The sequence below is a fragment of the Copadichromis virginalis genome, linkage group LG23, assembly GCF_057382275.1.
Source record: "Copadichromis virginalis isolate Kocher_CV1m ecotype Utaka linkage group LG23, C_Virginalis_male_GT1.1, whole genome shotgun sequence".
In the NCBI taxonomy this organism is placed as follows: domain Eukaryota; kingdom Metazoa; phylum Chordata; class Actinopteri; order Cichliformes; family Cichlidae; genus Copadichromis; species Copadichromis virginalis.
The window spans coordinates 29252634-29270539 of NC_140639.1; the positions used below are offsets into that span (position 1 = coordinate 29252634).

At 41.0% G+C, this 17906-nt stretch overlaps 1 protein-coding gene across 2 annotated transcripts in view; it reads right to left on the reverse strand.

Moving 5' to 3' along the window:
* The window catches only part of filip1l (filamin A interacting protein 1-like), a 106407-nt gene that overhangs the window by 43220 nt on the left and 45281 nt on the right, over nt 1-17906 (reverse strand). For both annotated transcript variants that reach the window (XM_085447310.1, XM_085447309.1), the window contains exons 2-4: nt 17246-17573; nt 15740-15913; nt 15459-15637 (exon numbers count right to left, since the gene is read on the reverse strand). In XM_085447310.1, the coding sequence (XP_085303436.1) occupies nt 15459-15637; nt 15740-15913; nt 17246-17563 (671 nt within the window). In that variant the 5' untranslated portion in view covers nt 17564-17573. The remainder of the gene's footprint in view (nt 1-15458; nt 15638-15739; nt 15914-17245; nt 17574-17906) is intronic.

Genomic DNA, 17906 nt, shown 5'->3' on the forward strand with positions numbered 1-17906 from the left:
TTGTATCTCAAACCCCAAGAACAGCGGTGCCAGCTATTCTCCAGCCTCATAACCTTACAGGAAAACGTTCTCATCAATCATCCCCAGCACCTTGCAGCAGATCTGGGTGGAGGGAATTTAAAACCCTAAAGCGTAGCTCTTATTTCCTGCTTTCTGGGTTTTCTTGTCAAAAGCTGGGATGAACTGGGATAGGGTGGTCCCTCTGACAGCTCTCTATTGTTCCCTCTCCAAAGAGTCAGTCCCCTAAGCGTTAAATTTTGGTTTCAGTATCACAGCTTTGACTCCCCGACTACCTCACTCCCTCTCAAGGCAGGTCTTTGAGATTTTTCTTACCTTCACACAACCACGAGCCAACTTTTGGCTTTCTTTCTTCAGGCTGCACGGGGGATTTATGGTGTCGGGTACCTGACATCTTTAAATTCCTTTAAGATGACAAATGGTAAATATTGTGCAAATCCATCTCCCTGAGCCACAAAATAAGGAGACAAACCTCGTCAGGGAAAAGTAAATTGAACCTCAGTCGGTGTAAACATCCCTAATTAGCACTATTACTGCCTCCGAATCAAACACCTCCTAGCACCCTGTAAGTGTTTCAAATTTTACACAAATCCAAACAGCACACATTGTTTCAAGCACCGGCATTAGTTTAATGGGTGAGAGAAAAGAGAAAGTAGAAGGATTTTTACATGAATTAAAAATATAATTATTCACAATTAAAAAGGAATTCGTTTTTGGTGTTTTATGTCTTTCTTTTTCGTGGCAGTGTTTTCTAGACTGGAGTGTGATTAGCTGCATTTGGGATGATGTTAAGAGCAACATTATTGGTGGAAGTCACTGACACGCAGGGTGCTTCGACTCACTGCGTTGTTTACATGGAAAAGTGTCTTTCATCAAGACGAGGCGCATGTGGTGAGATGTGGCAAAAGTTTCCATACTGTAATGAAGGGGAAAAAAGAAAAAAACCTTTTACCAAAGCAAACTGTATTTGTGTCAAATATGGTCCCTCTGGTGGATTTCTGTTTCCTGTAGGGCCTGGCTTAACTGAAACTTTGTCCCTCAGCCTGAAACAGGATGTGAAACGTGCTGACATGTATTTCCATCATAGACTTGTCAGTATAGAAATCTATTTGAACATGTGCTCTGTCTAAATCAAATTTATCAACGTGTTTAGTTTTTTATGTACATTATTTTACAGTCATTCTACAGTTCACACTTCCAACTACATCACCATCTTTGGTGTTCTTATAGTAAACTCAAGCTATTTAGCTCCTCTTCCATTAAGGGCAACCTTTACTTAAGCTAGTTTTTTTTTTTTTTTTTGATTGGCTGTACAACTAGAAGGCCTGAGAGCCTTATTAAAGATAACAATATGACATAATACAGAGTCATGAGGAGGGGGGAACATTCTGAAGCATGAGGTTTGATAATAACAGGATATTTTAAGTGTAAATGCAGTCATGAAAAACTAAGTCCACCCCATGATTCAGTAGCTTGTAGATGCATCTTTAGCAACAAGTCATCGTTGTCTGTATGATTTTATCAGTCTCACATCACTGTGGAGGAAATTGAGGTTTGTATTCATTTACTCACAGCTCTCTTAATGTTCCACCCCAGCATTGCAGTCAGTAAGGTCTGCACTTTGACTGAATGATTGCAACACTTTGACTCTTTTCTTTTTCAGGCTGTTGTAGATCTGCTTCTGTGTTTGGGATCATTGTCCCATTGATCCAGTTTTAACCAAGCTGTCAGACAGACTGTCTCATGTTTGACTCTAGAATACTTTGGTATACAGAAGACTTCATGGCAGACTCAATGACAGCAGGGTGCTAAGGACCTGTGTCTGCAAAACAAGCACAAATCCTCACCCCTCCACCACCATGCTGACAAACATGCTGCAGTGCATCATGGGGAAATGGCTCCACTTTGGTCTCATCTCATCTTTTACTATTTGTTCTGTCGTGAAATTTAACATTTTACATGCTAGCCGAGGCCTGTAAAGTCTGAGAAGTAGCGCTTGGATTTTTTGCATTTTCTCTTAGTTTTTTTGGGTAACACACACCTGGGAAGGTTGTGGTGCTGTCTTTAAACACACCTGCTCCAGTTTTTATGCAGTTGATCACACTGAACGAAGTGGAGTTGATTAGGAGCTCATGGCTGATAATTCCTGTGCCACCAGCATGGGGGTACCTACTTTAAACAAGATTGCATAGAGTTCAGTGAATTATTCAACTTCACATGCCAGCTTAAAAGTTCCACTCTAACATTGAGTAATAAATATTTTTAACACAGTATCATGCGCTTGTACATAGAGAAAAGGTCATTTTTATGTGTTTTCGTGTAGCTATGATGTGATTGGAAGCTTAAAAAGACAAAGGTTGTTTTTAAAATGATTTAGCATATAAAACAGTTACTATTTGGATAGAGTAAGAAATATCCCATCTGCTTAATAACAACAGCACAGGAGTGACTCTTTCTTTGTTAAAAAGAAAATGTCACCACTCTCTGCCTGTTTGCTCAGTTCATTGTGGCCCTGTCCAGATAGCCCATTCACCACTGTGAGACATTGGAGTTGGCAGATACAGGCAGGCTCTTTCCTCCCTCCATATTTCACTCACTATCTCAACACTGACTCGACTGGGAGCACAGGCGTTCACTCATTGTTCAGACACAGCAGCTGCCAGCAACAAGGACGTAAAAAGCGCAACTTTCTCGCTGTCACTTCCTTCCAGCCTGACAGGACAGGAGGGGAAAAATGGCTTCCCTTTGCGGTGTTTTGCCAAGCCATAACTCAACACAGTGTCTGCTGTAACAAATGTGAGAAACAAAGTAAATCAGAGAGATTAGCCCTCGCTGGCGGGTAAAAGTGTCCTCCACAGTGTTTAGCCTGTATGTCGGATTTTCTCTGTTGCCTGCTGCATTTTCAGTCTGGCCATCACTCGCTGTCTCCAGTGCTGGCAGGGGCCACGCACGGTTCACAGCAAGCGTAGAAATGTCATGCTAAGTCTACATTAGCCGCATTTTTTTTCCTCCTTGACCTCCTTCTCTCCACCCTCGGTGCTATTTCCTTTCACAAACAGAAGATTAGCTCATACATCACTCCTGCGGATTCCCAGTCAGCGTAATCATTTATCAAGCTCTATTCAGTTCACCATTGAGTTGTTCCTGCTCTTTTATAACCCTGACAGATGTTCTAAGTTACAAATATGCCGTTGAAATGCTCAAATAACATTTTGGCTCTGTTCATTTTACTGGAAAACTCTTTATTATAGTTAGTCAAGCTCACCAATCATCGCAAAGAGCTATATCATGCACGGCTTTGTTTTTAATTGCACTCTTTGATTGCAATCCAGTTGAGTCTGTTAATGTAGTCAAGGCTCATGCAAAAGCCCTGAGGTGTTCACTGTTAGGTTTAAAGGAAAATGAACCCTAAAATTATACAATCTCGTATAAACACTGGTTACAAAGGCACTTTTCTCCTCATTGTTAGTGTGGAATAATATGGGGACAATACCTTTTGCCGCGCTGAAAAACATCCCACATCTGCTACAGAATTAAAAAGACAAATTAAGAAAATGTGCCTCTTTTACTGCAAAACATTAGCGCTGAGTTTTTATAGCAGAAATGTAATGTTTTAGGAGAATTGCCACATTGAAACACTCAAATCCATTACCTGCACTGCTACAGAAATAGAACACAACGCGTAAGCGCTATTTTAAGCTGGATTCCTCTTTTATAACAAGTCTAAAAAAGGCTGGAAAAGTACAAGCTGCAAGGCCCCGAGTCCTTGTGGTTGGTGAGGTCTAATAGCTACATTCTGTCAGAGAGATGTAATCACATTACGCCATGCAGTGACGAATCACTTGGCCCTAATTACTACCCAGCGCACAGATGTAACGGAGCAATATTTTGACACACGCATTTCATGGCACATGAAAGTACGCTTCATGTGAGCTGTGTCTTTGGCTTCTGTCTCCCAGCACCTTGTGAAGCACTCGTACCTGCACATCTGCAGTACAGAGATGGCAAGCATGTGGATTAAACCATGCATCTGTTAGTGTCTTGTCTCTGTTTTTTTTTTAAAGATTACCTCCATATTTTTGTCTTTGATGACTCCCTAATAAAACAAAAACAAAGGGTGATTTGTTGCTCAAAATTTGCTGTGTTCATGGAGCTGTGACACAAGAAAGTATTATGCTCCAAGGCACACCTTCCAGTTGTGATATACTCATGACCTATAATGTATTAATTCTCATTTCTGAACATGAGTTTTAAATATTTTTTCTCAAAAACCAGAAATCTAATCATGCAGATTTCATATATTCACTTTTTTTCACAGAAAATAAATTAGAAAAAACAAACACAAATCCGTTAGTGAAATGCCGGGTCAGTCACTGGACTTAATTAGATTAAGTCATCACTCCTTTAAAACAAAACATAATTATCCATAAGGAAACACTCCTTAGAAAGTACTTCTGTTAATATTAATAGATAAAGTTGATGAAATCCAAAAGCTTTAAAGGTTAATGAATGAATGGGCTTGTCTTAATCCCATCAACCTTGTTACAGTACATTCAGATAAATGAGGCTGAGGTCAAGAAGACTGTGAAGCCATTTGGTTGTTATCTGGCTAAAGCAGGGAAGGGAGTGTTGGCTGACCAGCACGAATTAGGTCAGTAGCCACTCAGTTTTTCCTACAATGTGGGAACAATACAGTGACGAGCATCAAGACACACAAACAAAGAGCAAGACAGCAAACGCAGAAGGGACTCATCTAATCTCATCATATTTCTATTTCTCAATCATCCATCGTGTCTAATCGAATGTTTTATTTTCCTACTGTGCTGACTGTCTTCAACAGTATGTCCTTGAGTGTGTTCGTGATTTTTTATGACTTGTGTGTTAGATTGCGAAGTGTATCAAACAGGCCTAAGACCTCGGTCACACGGGCCTAGAGACCAGTTGGTGGCCCCCCTGGGCAAAAAATAGGTGTTGTTAGGTGGCTGCTGGCAGTTGCTGTGTGAAATCGTTCACACAGAAGTAAGAGGTTCTGCACAGAAAACCTGCTTGCAATTGCTGTGGTCAGCTGCAGAGTGCTGCAGTTGCAGCACTTTCCAGGAAGATGCCGACTTGTCTGCAAGCACTTGCCAACTGCTTGCCAAATGGTAGTAAAACTGTGCCTTTGGCTACATAAGTAAAAGGTGCAGTGTTTCACACATGTTGGAAGGCACATTATGCCTCCCATGCAAACTATGGATGACTGTGGCAATCTTCTAGCAACTATTGCAATCACAAGGAGGTTTTGGGGTAGTACCCACCAATTTTACCTGGCAACAGGCAGCAACCTTTCGGTCTCTACGATAATGTTTTTTTTATCCATAAACAAACTTCCATCCATGAAGCAGAGCTAACACATGTAACATCTCTGAATATACATTTAAATACATTACTTAAGAAAATGTATAAGCCTACTTGTCTTTTACTGTCTGCCGCTGAAAACATCTTTTAATGGCTTTTAAACTGAACAGACTACAAGTTTTTGAGAAAAGACGACATCACCGTACATTTTAGTGACTGAGCCACAAAGATATGAACTGCTATCACATTGTTGGCTTGTCTGTCTTCTCCTCTGTCTGGATTTAATTCCTGATGTCTAACTAAACCAAAACAAATTTCATAAAGTCTTTGTGATGCTGAATGTGCAAATCAAGCAAGTGTTTTACAAAAATCTGTAATATAACCGGCTTCATGTAGAAGGTGGCACTGAATGTGTTGTACATGCACTAGTCAGCATGAAGAAGAGCTTTCCTTCTCATAGAGGGAACTGTTTGGCTTCAGCTGTTCATTACTGAGATGTGTATTTTCCCAAGCTAACATTTGATTAAAGTTAAATATTGCACAGTTTAAAACTAACCAGACAGTTTCTAACCTTTCAGATCACATTTCTCAATTTCTCAACCTTCATACCAAAAGCTTGAACTTTGCTTGGTACAGGAATGTATGAAATGCGCAAGGCTGAAGCATTTTTGGGAGGAAATAACAGAAATAACAGCCTTTGCAAAAAGTTTAGGCATCACGTGTCAGGTACAGTTGATGAATGAGGCCAACAGTTTCAGGAGCACTGATAATATCTTAACGATGCATAGGTGAAGACGGATCCTTCGCACCCACGGGAATATGCGTTCATACGGCGCGGCAGCTGCTCGACAACTTCCTAAAACACCCCGTCATTCGTGCAAAAACGCTCTTTTATTTGCATAAAACTGCAGAGTTCACAGCCTGCCTCTAAGGTGAACTTGCAGAGGCAGGACCATCATTAATAACCAAAGATCCCAGATCGTAAAAAATCCAAAACTCGTCTGTTCGGTTTCAAAAAACAGGGCAGGACTGGATAATAACATCTCAGCAATGATGAAGAAATCGCTGAAGAATGTTCTCAATTTGATCCACGGGAGTGATGTCACCACCGCTACTGTTAAGTCAACCAAATGGCATGAACATGTATCGTAAGCCCTGCAAACTGTTAAGAGGTGGATGAAGGTTATGTGGTGTTATGTTTGGAGCTACTGTACTTTATATATATACTATAACGCTGATAATAACCCACTGTGCCAGTGAATGACATCAACAAGGTGTTGTTTCAAATTATCTGCAGGCTATTTCCTGTCACACCACCTTGTTCGTTCCTATAAAGGTCTTGAGGCATTTTTCGAGAACTTGTAAAATGCAGTTACAACTGAAGGACTTTTATTGGAAAGTGCACCCGTTTTATTAGTGTTAATCATCAACTTGTGCTGTAATAGAATGACAGCAGCTGCAAACATCTATTCAGTTAGCACGATTTCTGTCTCTAAAATACCACAAATAAATATTTGGCATTTGTGTGCTCTACTTTCAGCCAACATGAGCTGTATTTATGGCCACTTGAAATGGCCTCGAAGAGGCGATTTTAAGTTTGACCAAAAAGTTTGCTTTTCTTAAAAGATTTAAAGGCATAAAATTATAAAGGTATTAAGAAAGAACAAGAATAAAAGCAAAAAATGAATTTTAAAACAATGCTTTCTATTTGATGTAAGATATCATTAATCCTCTGAAAATGCCCCTTAAAGTGAGCCTTTCTAATATGACAGGGGTGGGCAATTAATTTTTCTAAAGGGCCACAGGTAGGACCCAATTGTAACTTCAATTCAGTTTTATAAAGACCCTACAGTAATAGCAAGAAACCAAACGACACCCAGTGATCAAGCACTTGGCGACAGTGGGAAGAAAAACTCCCTTTTAACAGGAAGATCTCCAGCAGAACCAGGCTCAGGAAGGCTGCCACTGGTTGGGAATGAGAGGAGGAAGACAGGACAAAAGACACTGTGGAAGACAGCCAGAGATGAATAATAACTAATAATTAAAGGCAGAGTGGTGTATAAACACAGTGATTAAAGAAATGCTCAGTGCATCATGGGAAACCCCCCAGCAACGTGATCACTTGATCCAGTCCTAACTACAAGCTTTATCAAAGCCTAACCTTAAAAGTAGAGATAGTGTCTGTCTCCCGAATCCAAACTGGGAGAAGAGGGGCCAGAAAGCTGAAGGCTCTGCCTCCCATTCTACTTTTAAATATCCCAGGAACCACATGTAAGCCCGGAGTCTGAGAGCGAAGTGCTCTAGATGATGCAGTAGTATGAGGTGTTTAAAATAAATGGGGACTGATTATTCAAGACCTTGTATGTGAAGAGAAGGATTTTAAATTAAATTCTGGATTTAATAGGGAGCCAGTGAAGAGATAAAATTCACATTGAGCAGTTTGAGTTCAACTTTTTGGTTGAGCCCTCCACAACAGCCCTAGTTTCTCATGAGGCTCTTTGGGAAAATTACTTGCTGTAATAGACTGTGATCCTAGTCTGTGTAATTCAATGCATAAACTAGTAAAAGTATCTAGAATTTGTCACAATGTCTGCTTTTGTGAGTTTTTAGTCAGAGATATACTTTATTGTGTTTCTTAATGGGGTGACCGTGGCTCAGGGGGTTAGGAAGCACATCTGTCGATCCCCGGGCTCTCTGTCCTGGTCGTTGTGTCCTTGGGCAAGACACTTTACCCTACCACCTACTGGTGTTGGCCAGAGGGGCCGATGGCCCGATATGATTCTGTCAGTCTGCCCCAGGGCAGCTGTGGCTACAACCGTAGCTTGCCTCCACCAGTGTGTGAATGTGAGAGTGAATGAATAGTGGCATTGTAAAGTGCTTTGGGTGCCTTGAAAAGCGCTATATAAATCCAATCCATTATTAATTTTTGTTTATTCACTGTGTCATCTGTGATTCTCTGGCTTCTTTTATTTCCTCTTCAATTAAACTCACATGATCCAAAAAAACGAGACAAAATACAAACTATACAGTTGCTACCTAAAAGCTATTTTAATTCTTTTTTTGACTATAAAATAATCTCAAACAACCATACTTGTTATGTGTTTCACTGACATTACGTCACAGAGTTTCTCTGAGTTCGTCTCATTGGTTTATTTGCTGTCACCGACAGTTGTGCAAACTTTAAATGATAGAGACAGCAGGTTGATTTGGATGTTTGACTCTTGCATGACAGCATAAGCTGGAACCTGTCACACTAACATCAGTTAGAAGATACTCGTGGTAATAAAATTCCCTCCCTGCTCTGTAGTTTTCTGCAAAAGAACAAAGGTGAGCAAATGGCCTGTTGAGGCATAGATGTGTGTGTGTGTTTGTGTGTATCAGCGAGCTGAAGTCATGTTTAAAGTAACATCTGTTAAAGGTTAAGATGCCGCTCTTGCTCTCACACCCCTGCTGCTCCTGCAGTGCTCAGCGCGCGATGAGGTCATCATTCATGTATGGCTGCTCAATTGACAATTAATCGGTGGGGAACCGGGTTCATCCCGACCCCCTGCCCGGATTTACATCCTCTTTAGAGGTTGCAGGTAGGAGGTCAATCGCAGGCCTCCTGCTATGAAGAGTGAAAGAATTAAAAAATGGCCGTGGGCGATGAGGAGTTTCTAAACATACAGGCTGAACTTTGAGTGAATTTAGTGAAAGATGGGGGGGAATAAGGTTTGTCCACTTTCAAACGCTGCTCCACATTACCCCAGGATGCAATCACAACTTGCAGTTTTCCAGGACCCAGTTAAAGGAAATGATTACATGCAGCTAAAATGCATCATATAACAGTGGATTAACGAGAGTGGAATTAAAGCCCGGTGTGATGTGGTGTCTTTCATACTGTACATGCTGAAGCCATAGCAGGCGCTCTTAAAACATAGACGGCTGTTTCAGCTCTCCTTAAACAAGCGATAAGTGGCTTTTTCCTTTCAGAAGTCAAAGTTTTGGGGTTTCTTTTATTATTTCAAGCCCTCTATAATAATATTTTGGAAGGAGCGCAGAGTTTAGCAGAAACCACTGAGCAAACTTTGTGTTTTGCATGGGAGAAGGACTAAAATGGTGTTTGCTTAAGCTCCGTGGGGGATTCTCCCTTTCTTCTTGCATGAGGCAGTTGTGATGACATGTCTGCCTCTTTAAAGGGTGACTGAATGGTTATATAACAGAAAAATATGCTCACTAGATCTCGTTAAGTCTGCCTTGTGATCAGCACTGAGATCCTTATTCACTAGACTTACATGAAAGATTTATTATGAAGCTGCTGCCAGAAACCGATCGAGTCCTTCAACAATGATTACGTCACCATTGGTTCCTAATGAATGATATGATCCATGCAAGCATAGCAGATATGACACATACGATTGTGAAAGTCTGTGCTAAGATTGACATAGGGTAAAAATAGGAAAAAAATATAAATCAGGAGATATTTCACAACCTTCTTAAGTTTCACTTTGATTTCCTTCTTACTTTCACTTTTCCTCATAGCTTTTTTGTTGTTGTTGTTGCTTCTTTACACAGCCAGTAGAGGTTTACTCGTGTGCCGTACTCATACGTTGTCAACTATATTCTTTGTGATACAACCACTGGTCACGAGGGAAAATTTGTATGTATGCTCTCACATTGCATAGAAGACAGACTTCTCTGCAAACTCAAACTTGAAAAGGCAGGATGCAAACCGAAAACGGTAAACGGTTGCTTTCAAAGTAAAAGTTGTGCCTCAGTGCTACAAGTAACATGTTTTAAAAGGCACAAATTTTACTTTGAAGGTTAACGCTGCAATGTTGCTTCAGGTCCTCATTGCACTCTTTTCCACCTTTTCACTACCACTCAGAGAGTAATTAACGAGTGTTTGCAGACAAGTCGTATGGTTCATTCAAACTGTGGGCAATTGGGGAAATCTGATTTGGTCTATTGCAGATTCTGTTGATTGCCCACAGTTTGCATGATTGCTATTGGAATGAACATTCTAGAAACCAGTGGTTGCCAAGGGGTCACTGACTGGTCTTAAGGCCTGCATGACTGGGCCTTTAGCAATCAATTTGATAGTGATAGTGACAGTTTGCCAACTGGTAGAGGAATACTAATTTTTCACTTGCAACTGCTGGTTGCCATATGGTTGTAGACCATTATCTAGGCTTGTTTGACTGAGGCAATGACATTTGACTTTACAGAGGCACACATACGAAAAGGTGGAGAAGTTACTGACATATGATTTGGGGTCATGTAACTGAACCCTCAGCAGGTAACAGCTTCCACAAATGACAACTTTGGCTGTATTCTTTGATCGTTGGTTAACTCCATGTTAGATGTGTAGCACATAAGCCTGAGCTCACAAATTGATTCATCACATCAAATTGTACAAAAATGCTGACTATTTTAAATCTGATTTTGTAGCATTTAACCAAAAATCTAATAGTTGGAAAGTGATCAACACTAGCAGAGTGAGTTCCAGGAATTCATTGTGCACTAACTCTGAAAACCCACCAGCTAGTCTGCTTACTTGGCCTCTGTGAATGAGAGCCAGTTTTATGGGGCTTCTGGTGTAGTCGGGATATTAGATAGCAGATAAAGAAAGTGACATTCCAGACTTCTTGTTCCATGTGCCATTGTTCACTCTGTCTAGCTGCTAAACCTGCTCAAATGTGACATGTTCAGTAGAACTTGGACTAACCCAAATGAAAACCAGAAGGTAAGAAATATGACCCCTTTCCATACAGAATCTTCATAGTCATTTTCCATTATTTGCCACTCATAATCCCATCTGAAACCTTTATCTTCCCTTTCAAACAGGGATGTTAGCAGCTCAGCAGGTCTTGTTTGTTTGAGACAAGTGCATCATCATAACCAATAGAAATGCTGGCCAAGACTCAATAAGTACAAATGAAGCTGTTAATAAATACATAGCATAGTGTACAACTGGGTTTTCCTGCTGGCTGTGATAACTATATGCCCTTTTATTTATGAACCAGAAAAGCTACCCACAGTCACTCAAGAGAGCACACTTACATCATTACCATATAGTATAACTTATAATTATCCAAGTGGCGACACTGAGAACTATAATGTCTCATGTGAGGATTGTCTGGACAAACAGGGAGGGGAGGGGAGGTAAGAGGACACCTCTGAACACACACGTTTGCCTAATAATGTTGGATACACACATACTCAGCTAATACACAATCCAGAGGCCAGAAGACAGTGGCAAATGTTCAATGCCTTTACACACAGACTTGAGCTCATGCTAAAGTCTACTGGCAAGCTCATTATCAAGAAAATAGACCCTTGTCCACTATTTCCATGGTATTCTGGCATGTTGTTGAACATGCACTATGACTGATACTTTTCAGAGCTTTTGGGTAAGTTTTCTTCTTTTCTTTTCTTTTTTTTTGTTCTCTCAGTCATATAAATCTTTTGCCTTTTCTCACAAGGTAATTAGCTCGACCCTGGACAGGGGTCTGTTTTTCATGGCAGCCTGTCCTTCCTGACATGCTCTTTGACAAAGCCCAGACCATCGTCACACTGCCCTCTCGATCCAACTCAAACATTCTGCTATGGCTGAAGTGCAATGATGTGATTGTCCCAAATAGGTCACGGGCCGCTGTCCAGCTGTGTTTCCCTTGTGAGATTAATTGCCGAGATAGTGTGTGTGTGTGTTTTTTGCCTGTGTGTGTGTGTTGCAGGTGAGTTTCCAGGTTAGTGCACACACTGTGCTTGTGTATGATATGTGATATTGCTGAGGAAGCAGTAAAAAGAGTGCGGCCCAGTAACTGCTCTCTATGTGACATTTACAGAAGAAATCAGACATGTTTCCACCTCAGACCTCCAGCTGCCTCTGTCTTGGCTTGCAGTGCTGAACATGACTGCTAAATAATTCATCATAGCTTCATCTCATATTACAATATTTTTCTCCACTGGAAGTGTTAGGACTTCTGCAATATTCAAAAATATACATTCAGGGATGTTGGGCTAAATGCTAACATTGTCATGACCAAGACAGCATGATGATGATAGCAATTACCATTTCAGACTTAATAATTGTCATTTCATGTCATTTAGACTCTGTTTTATTTCATTTATTTTATTTTATTTTTGTTTTGTCTGAGCACATACGTGTGTGTATTTACATATATATTCGTATTTGTAAATGCAAGTATGTGTACTTGTGTATATATTGTTTTTTTCCTGTATATGTCTGAAATAAAGATACAATAACAAATAACAATTAGCTTAAAGTACCAAATACCATATGGACAAAAGTATTGGGCCACACATTTTAATTTTAAATTCAGATGTTTTCAAGTCCATTGCCACTGGGTTATAAAATCCGCACTTAGCCATGCAGTCTGCCTTTACAAACATTAATGAAAGAATGCATGGTTGTAAAGAGCTTCCAGAGTTTGGTAATAGGATGCCACAGTTTATTTCTGAGTTTATTTCTAAACATTATTCCTTCCTAGATATTTCACAATCAGTTGCAAGTGGTATTATTGCAAAGTAGAAGTTTTAAGGAACCACAGCAATGCTCTGCTGACTCAACAGCTGCAGCACTTTAAACCTCCTCTGGTATTAACATAAGCATCAAAAATGTGCACCAGGTGTTTTGTGGCATGAATTTCAGTGGCCGAGCAGCTTCTCTCAGTCCGAGATGACAAGCTTCCAGCATCTTACTGCAGTCTTTTAGTGTAATAAAATTTCCCATATTCGCACTCAACCTCGGTCAGGAATTATTTTTGCACTCAAAGTAACCTTAGGCTACACAGGCTACACCTTTTAGGCCTTGAGCTTGGCATTGTGGCGATATGATCTACTGCATAGGGATTTTTCAGCTTTATTGAAGCCATTAGAAGAGCTACACCAAAAATGTAAACTTTGTGGTGGTTATAGCATTCATTGTTAGATTTTATAAATCCCTGCACTACACTGGGTCCAACTAGGTAATGTTAGAATATGTTACTCTGAAAGGAAATTAAATTGGTGGACTGATGCATCAACAATGCACTGAGGAAAACTGATTGTGGTTTGTGCTAAGCTGTAGTGCACAGGACACTGTATTAAGAAAGGTGTGTATAAACCTTCAGATTTGAGCAGTTGTAATATACTGCTGCTGATCTTGGAGAGTTTAAAGAATTACATCATAGCACATCATGAAATGGCAGCACCAACAGTCAGTGTCCCTCGTGCTGAGCTGCTGCCTCAAAGCTTCACTGGCAACGAAATGCAGACTTAGCCCTTATGACAGTTTTCCAGGGATGTGGTTTCCCCCCCATTTCATAAATATCCACAGTGCTACCATAAAGCAGAACTGTAAATGTAAAGCTTATTTGTCTTTTTAAGCGCACATGTAAATTATCTGTCCTGCCTTCCATTCCTGGTCACTGGATTAACTCCAGAAACAACTCTTGGTTTGTTCCAGGTTTTTGCAAAGTTGTTCAATAAAAAGTGATAGTAAAAGTAAAAGACCTGGGCTAGGTCATGGGAACAAAAGTATTGGATGTTTTGTTTTTTATAGGGGATCTTCCTCCTGTTCCTAAAGAACACTGATTTATTGCTAACACTATTAATGAATACATTAATTATTATTATTACATTTATTTGGTGACACTGAGTGGCTTGAGTTGGAAGGAGGCTGTCTGTCTGTCGATATCTCATATTATCAGTTCAAGGGAAAAGATTCAAGGGGTGGCTGTAGCTCAGGTGGCTGTAGCTCAGGTGGCAGAGCAGGTCACTAATCAGCCACTAATCAGAAGGTCGGTGGTTCGATCCCAGGCTGCCTCCTGGCTGCATGCTAAATATCCTTGGGCAAGATACTAACCCCATGTTTGCCTACTGGTGGTGGTCAGAGCGCCTGTGCCCGGCAGCCTCGCCTCTGTCAGTGCGCCCCAGGGCAGCTGTGGCTACAATGTAGCTTGCTGTCGCGTGTGTGTGAATGAGTGAATGACTGAATGTAGTGTAAAGCGCTTTGGGGTCCTATGGACTAGAAAAGCGCTATACAAATGCAGGCCATTTACCATTTGATCACTCCTCGTGTACTTGCCCTCTGCTGGCTAAAATGGTTTAACCTCCTAAGACCCGAACTCTTTCATGGCATTCATTTTTAATTTCTCTTTGCTATTTGGGCTGATTGGAACCTGACGAATGTAAAAACAAAGAATTACCTGATTTTTTTTTTTTCTTTTACCTGATTTTTGTTTCTGAGAAAAATGAGATCCACATATGAGGACGTTTGTTTTAAATTTCAATAGTGGCAGTATAATGTCCTCGTAAGTGGATATCAGGCCCCTGTAGAGAAGAATTTTGTATTTTGGTCTAGACAACCCAAAATATGATGTCCACATATGTGGAGTCCAGGTCCTAGGAGGTTAAGAGGACCTCTCACTCCAAAGTCAACACTGACTCAGAAAGACACTCATATCATCGCGACAGTGAAGCAATTGGAGATGGCAGCTATTGTTTAAGAAAGAAATCAGCATCAGCTGTAATTCTAGCTTCAGCTTGATACAATGCACATGTTTGGAGTCGCTGCCTGTTGGAGGTCAATGAAACATGAAGTGCAGGTTAGAATGGCTGTCCTGCAACAGTTTGATTTACATCACTTCACATATAAACATCTACTTCAAGAAGAACTCCAGAGCTTGACTACTTTTGTCCATGTAAATGAAGCTCCAGGAAGCCTTCTGGGTTTCTAAAATCTGATAAGCGTTCTAAAGTGATGCCACTTGAGATGAGATCAGTTGTGCTGAAGACTTTAAGTTTCCTCATGGACTCCATTTTAAACACAACAAGAGAATAGCGCAATAAAAATCTGCTGTAATGCAGTTGAAGGGCATCCATAATCTTTTAAATCAGACATTATAAATTATAGAGTGACACTGACGCCCTTTCCCTTAACCCAGAGTGAGATTTCCTGTATTCGCTATCAGATTATAGGTCACCAGATTTCTCCAAGGAAACCAGCATAAACACAGTCAGACACTTCCATACTGAAGCAAATTGTGATTGCCATTTTTGGTGGGACTGCCAGTTTTCTGACTGACTGCCCAACTTCTCCTGGTAGTTCGTGCACTGACCTCTCTCGCTCCTGCTCCAGCAGGTTGGTGAACTCGTCACTCTTCTTTATGAACTCCCCGTGGTTCCTCTTCTCATCTTCCAGCTTGTACAAGGTCTGCTTGTGTGATTGTTCCACCATCAGCAGCTGCTCTAGCATCCGCCGGTGCGTCTCCCTCTGCTTCTCCACTAGCTTATCCAGCTGTGATGGGAGCAAATAAAAAACATCTGTCATGTCTGGACTGTACTGCATTGCTTGGACAGTGGATTAGTAGATTAGAGATTTTGAGTGACTGTTTGTTACCTCTGCCATGGGTTTTTCATAGATGTCTTCCTGGAAGATGTCACACTTGCCCTGGATGGCGTCTCTCTGCAGAGCTTGCAGGACCTTCTGTGGTGTGACAAAACCATATTTGGCCTCCAGCAGGGCCAAGTCAATCTTCTCTGCCTTCAGCACTGTGATCACCTCATCTCTGGCCTGCAGTGAGGGAAGAAAAGGAATGTGGCTGGTTTGAACTTTGTATTGCAGGATTAATATGCAGTGGAATAAACTGTTTTCCTGCTAATGTGCAGCAGCAAGATAGCAAGAGTCTACGTTCTGCAGTTACCATGGATTGTATGGAAACATTGTGGAGCACTGTTGAAGTAAATTGACAAATATATTAGGATTTTTTTATTTTTGTGCATAGATCCACCTTCTGTCATTTATTTGTGTCTACATCACAGGGACAGTAGTCTAAAGAGAAAAGCCCAGACCTCCCTATCCCTGCCCACCTCCTCTAAATTGGCAGATAAATCACAGAAATATTGAGCATTTTTCACTCATTAACATGAGCCAAACTGATTAAATCTAACAAGAAATGAAACGGACCAAGGCTAAACACCACCATTTACAGGATTACTGTTTCCTGTATAGATTCACATGCCAGAAACCCACAAAAGGTTTTTCTCTGCGGTGAAAAACACTGAGTAAGTTTCAGAAGCTATGCAAGCTATAGAAGGCCAGTGAGGGACCCAGAGTGAAAGCTGAGTGACTGTCGAGCCCAAACAGCCAGACTCTTAACTTCAACAGGTAACAAGCAGGTGAGCAGTCAGGCTGCAGCTGCCCTTTCTACTTGTTCACATTTCTAAAGCCGAATCACTGTGGAGATTGCTTTTTTGTGCTGGTTTTCATCTTTGCTTTGTGCAGCCAGCTTTGTATTCTACTAAGAGAAAGATCTTAGAGACGCGTGTGTGTCTGCATTAGGGATTTGTGTTGGTGTGTGGGGTTGTAGCCTCAGATTTCTTACTTTTTACCAGGAGTAATTAAGTTAGGTACTGTATTACTTTCAAGAAAAGTGTTCAGTGTTATATTTGTAAAAAATACTTTTTTGAGTAATGACTCCAACACTGATCACAACAAAGAGGAGAAATACCTCAACAGACTGGAAAACATTTGACCCACAGCATGCAATTCACTGTCATGAGTGTCATTTCTTTATTGTTGCTTAGCAATGGTGGTGACTCTCAAAATGGAGCCAATGAGAATCGATAAGGGAATCGATAAGGAATGAAATTAATAACTGATAGTGATAATGGAATCAATAGAAATTCTTATCAGTTTCCATTCCTACTGCCAGGCGATTCTCGGCTCTAGTGTAGGAAACAGGAAGTAGCCTCAGCTGTCAGCTGTCTGTTAACACAGACCAACTTGAGAGCGCACTAAGCCAGGGGCTGGTGCTATGTCTGCAGGCCTACCTGCTGCTTTAATGGTTATATGTTGTCTGGGCTAAATCCACATTCCCCTAGTCATCTCTACTGTTTGGGTTACCTGTAGCTCTCCTTCAAGCAAACTCAGAAGAAAGACAAGGTCATCACGGGAAAGGTCCCTGCCCTTCTCCCTTCGACCACCCTTGGCAGCGCCGCTGGCACTGCTGCTGCACCCACTTCCTCCTGCGCTAGTGCTCTTCTTGGGAGTCTTGTTGTTCCTCTGAATGGTGCCGGTGTCGTCTGGTGGCTCGCTGTGACGACCGCGACGCTCTGCCCTTCCAGAGGGCTCATCTCGCTCTGTAGATCTCTTGCGAGTGTCTGCCTGCTGCGTCAGCTTGGCCTTGGTTACGTCCTCCAGACTGTTGCTGCGGGATCGCATGTTCGTCTACCTGTTCAGTGAGGAACACGCTTGTTACTGTCTGTATGCAAATAAATGTACATTTATATATTTGTCTTTTCTGTCATTCGTTTTTGCATAAAGTCAAGAGGAACGGAAAAGAAACTGAACATATAAAGTGTCTGAAAACTGATTTCATTCATAACTTTCAATTAAAGGACAATGTCACAATGTCATCATTTACATTGATTTTATGGGCAAATATTTTAGGCCAAGAGTGTCAAACATAAGGCTCAGGGGACAAAATCGGCAAAGACTCCAACTCCAAAAAACTCAGATGGGCAGTTTTGAAACAAGTGAAGAATTACATAGTTTTGACCTTTAA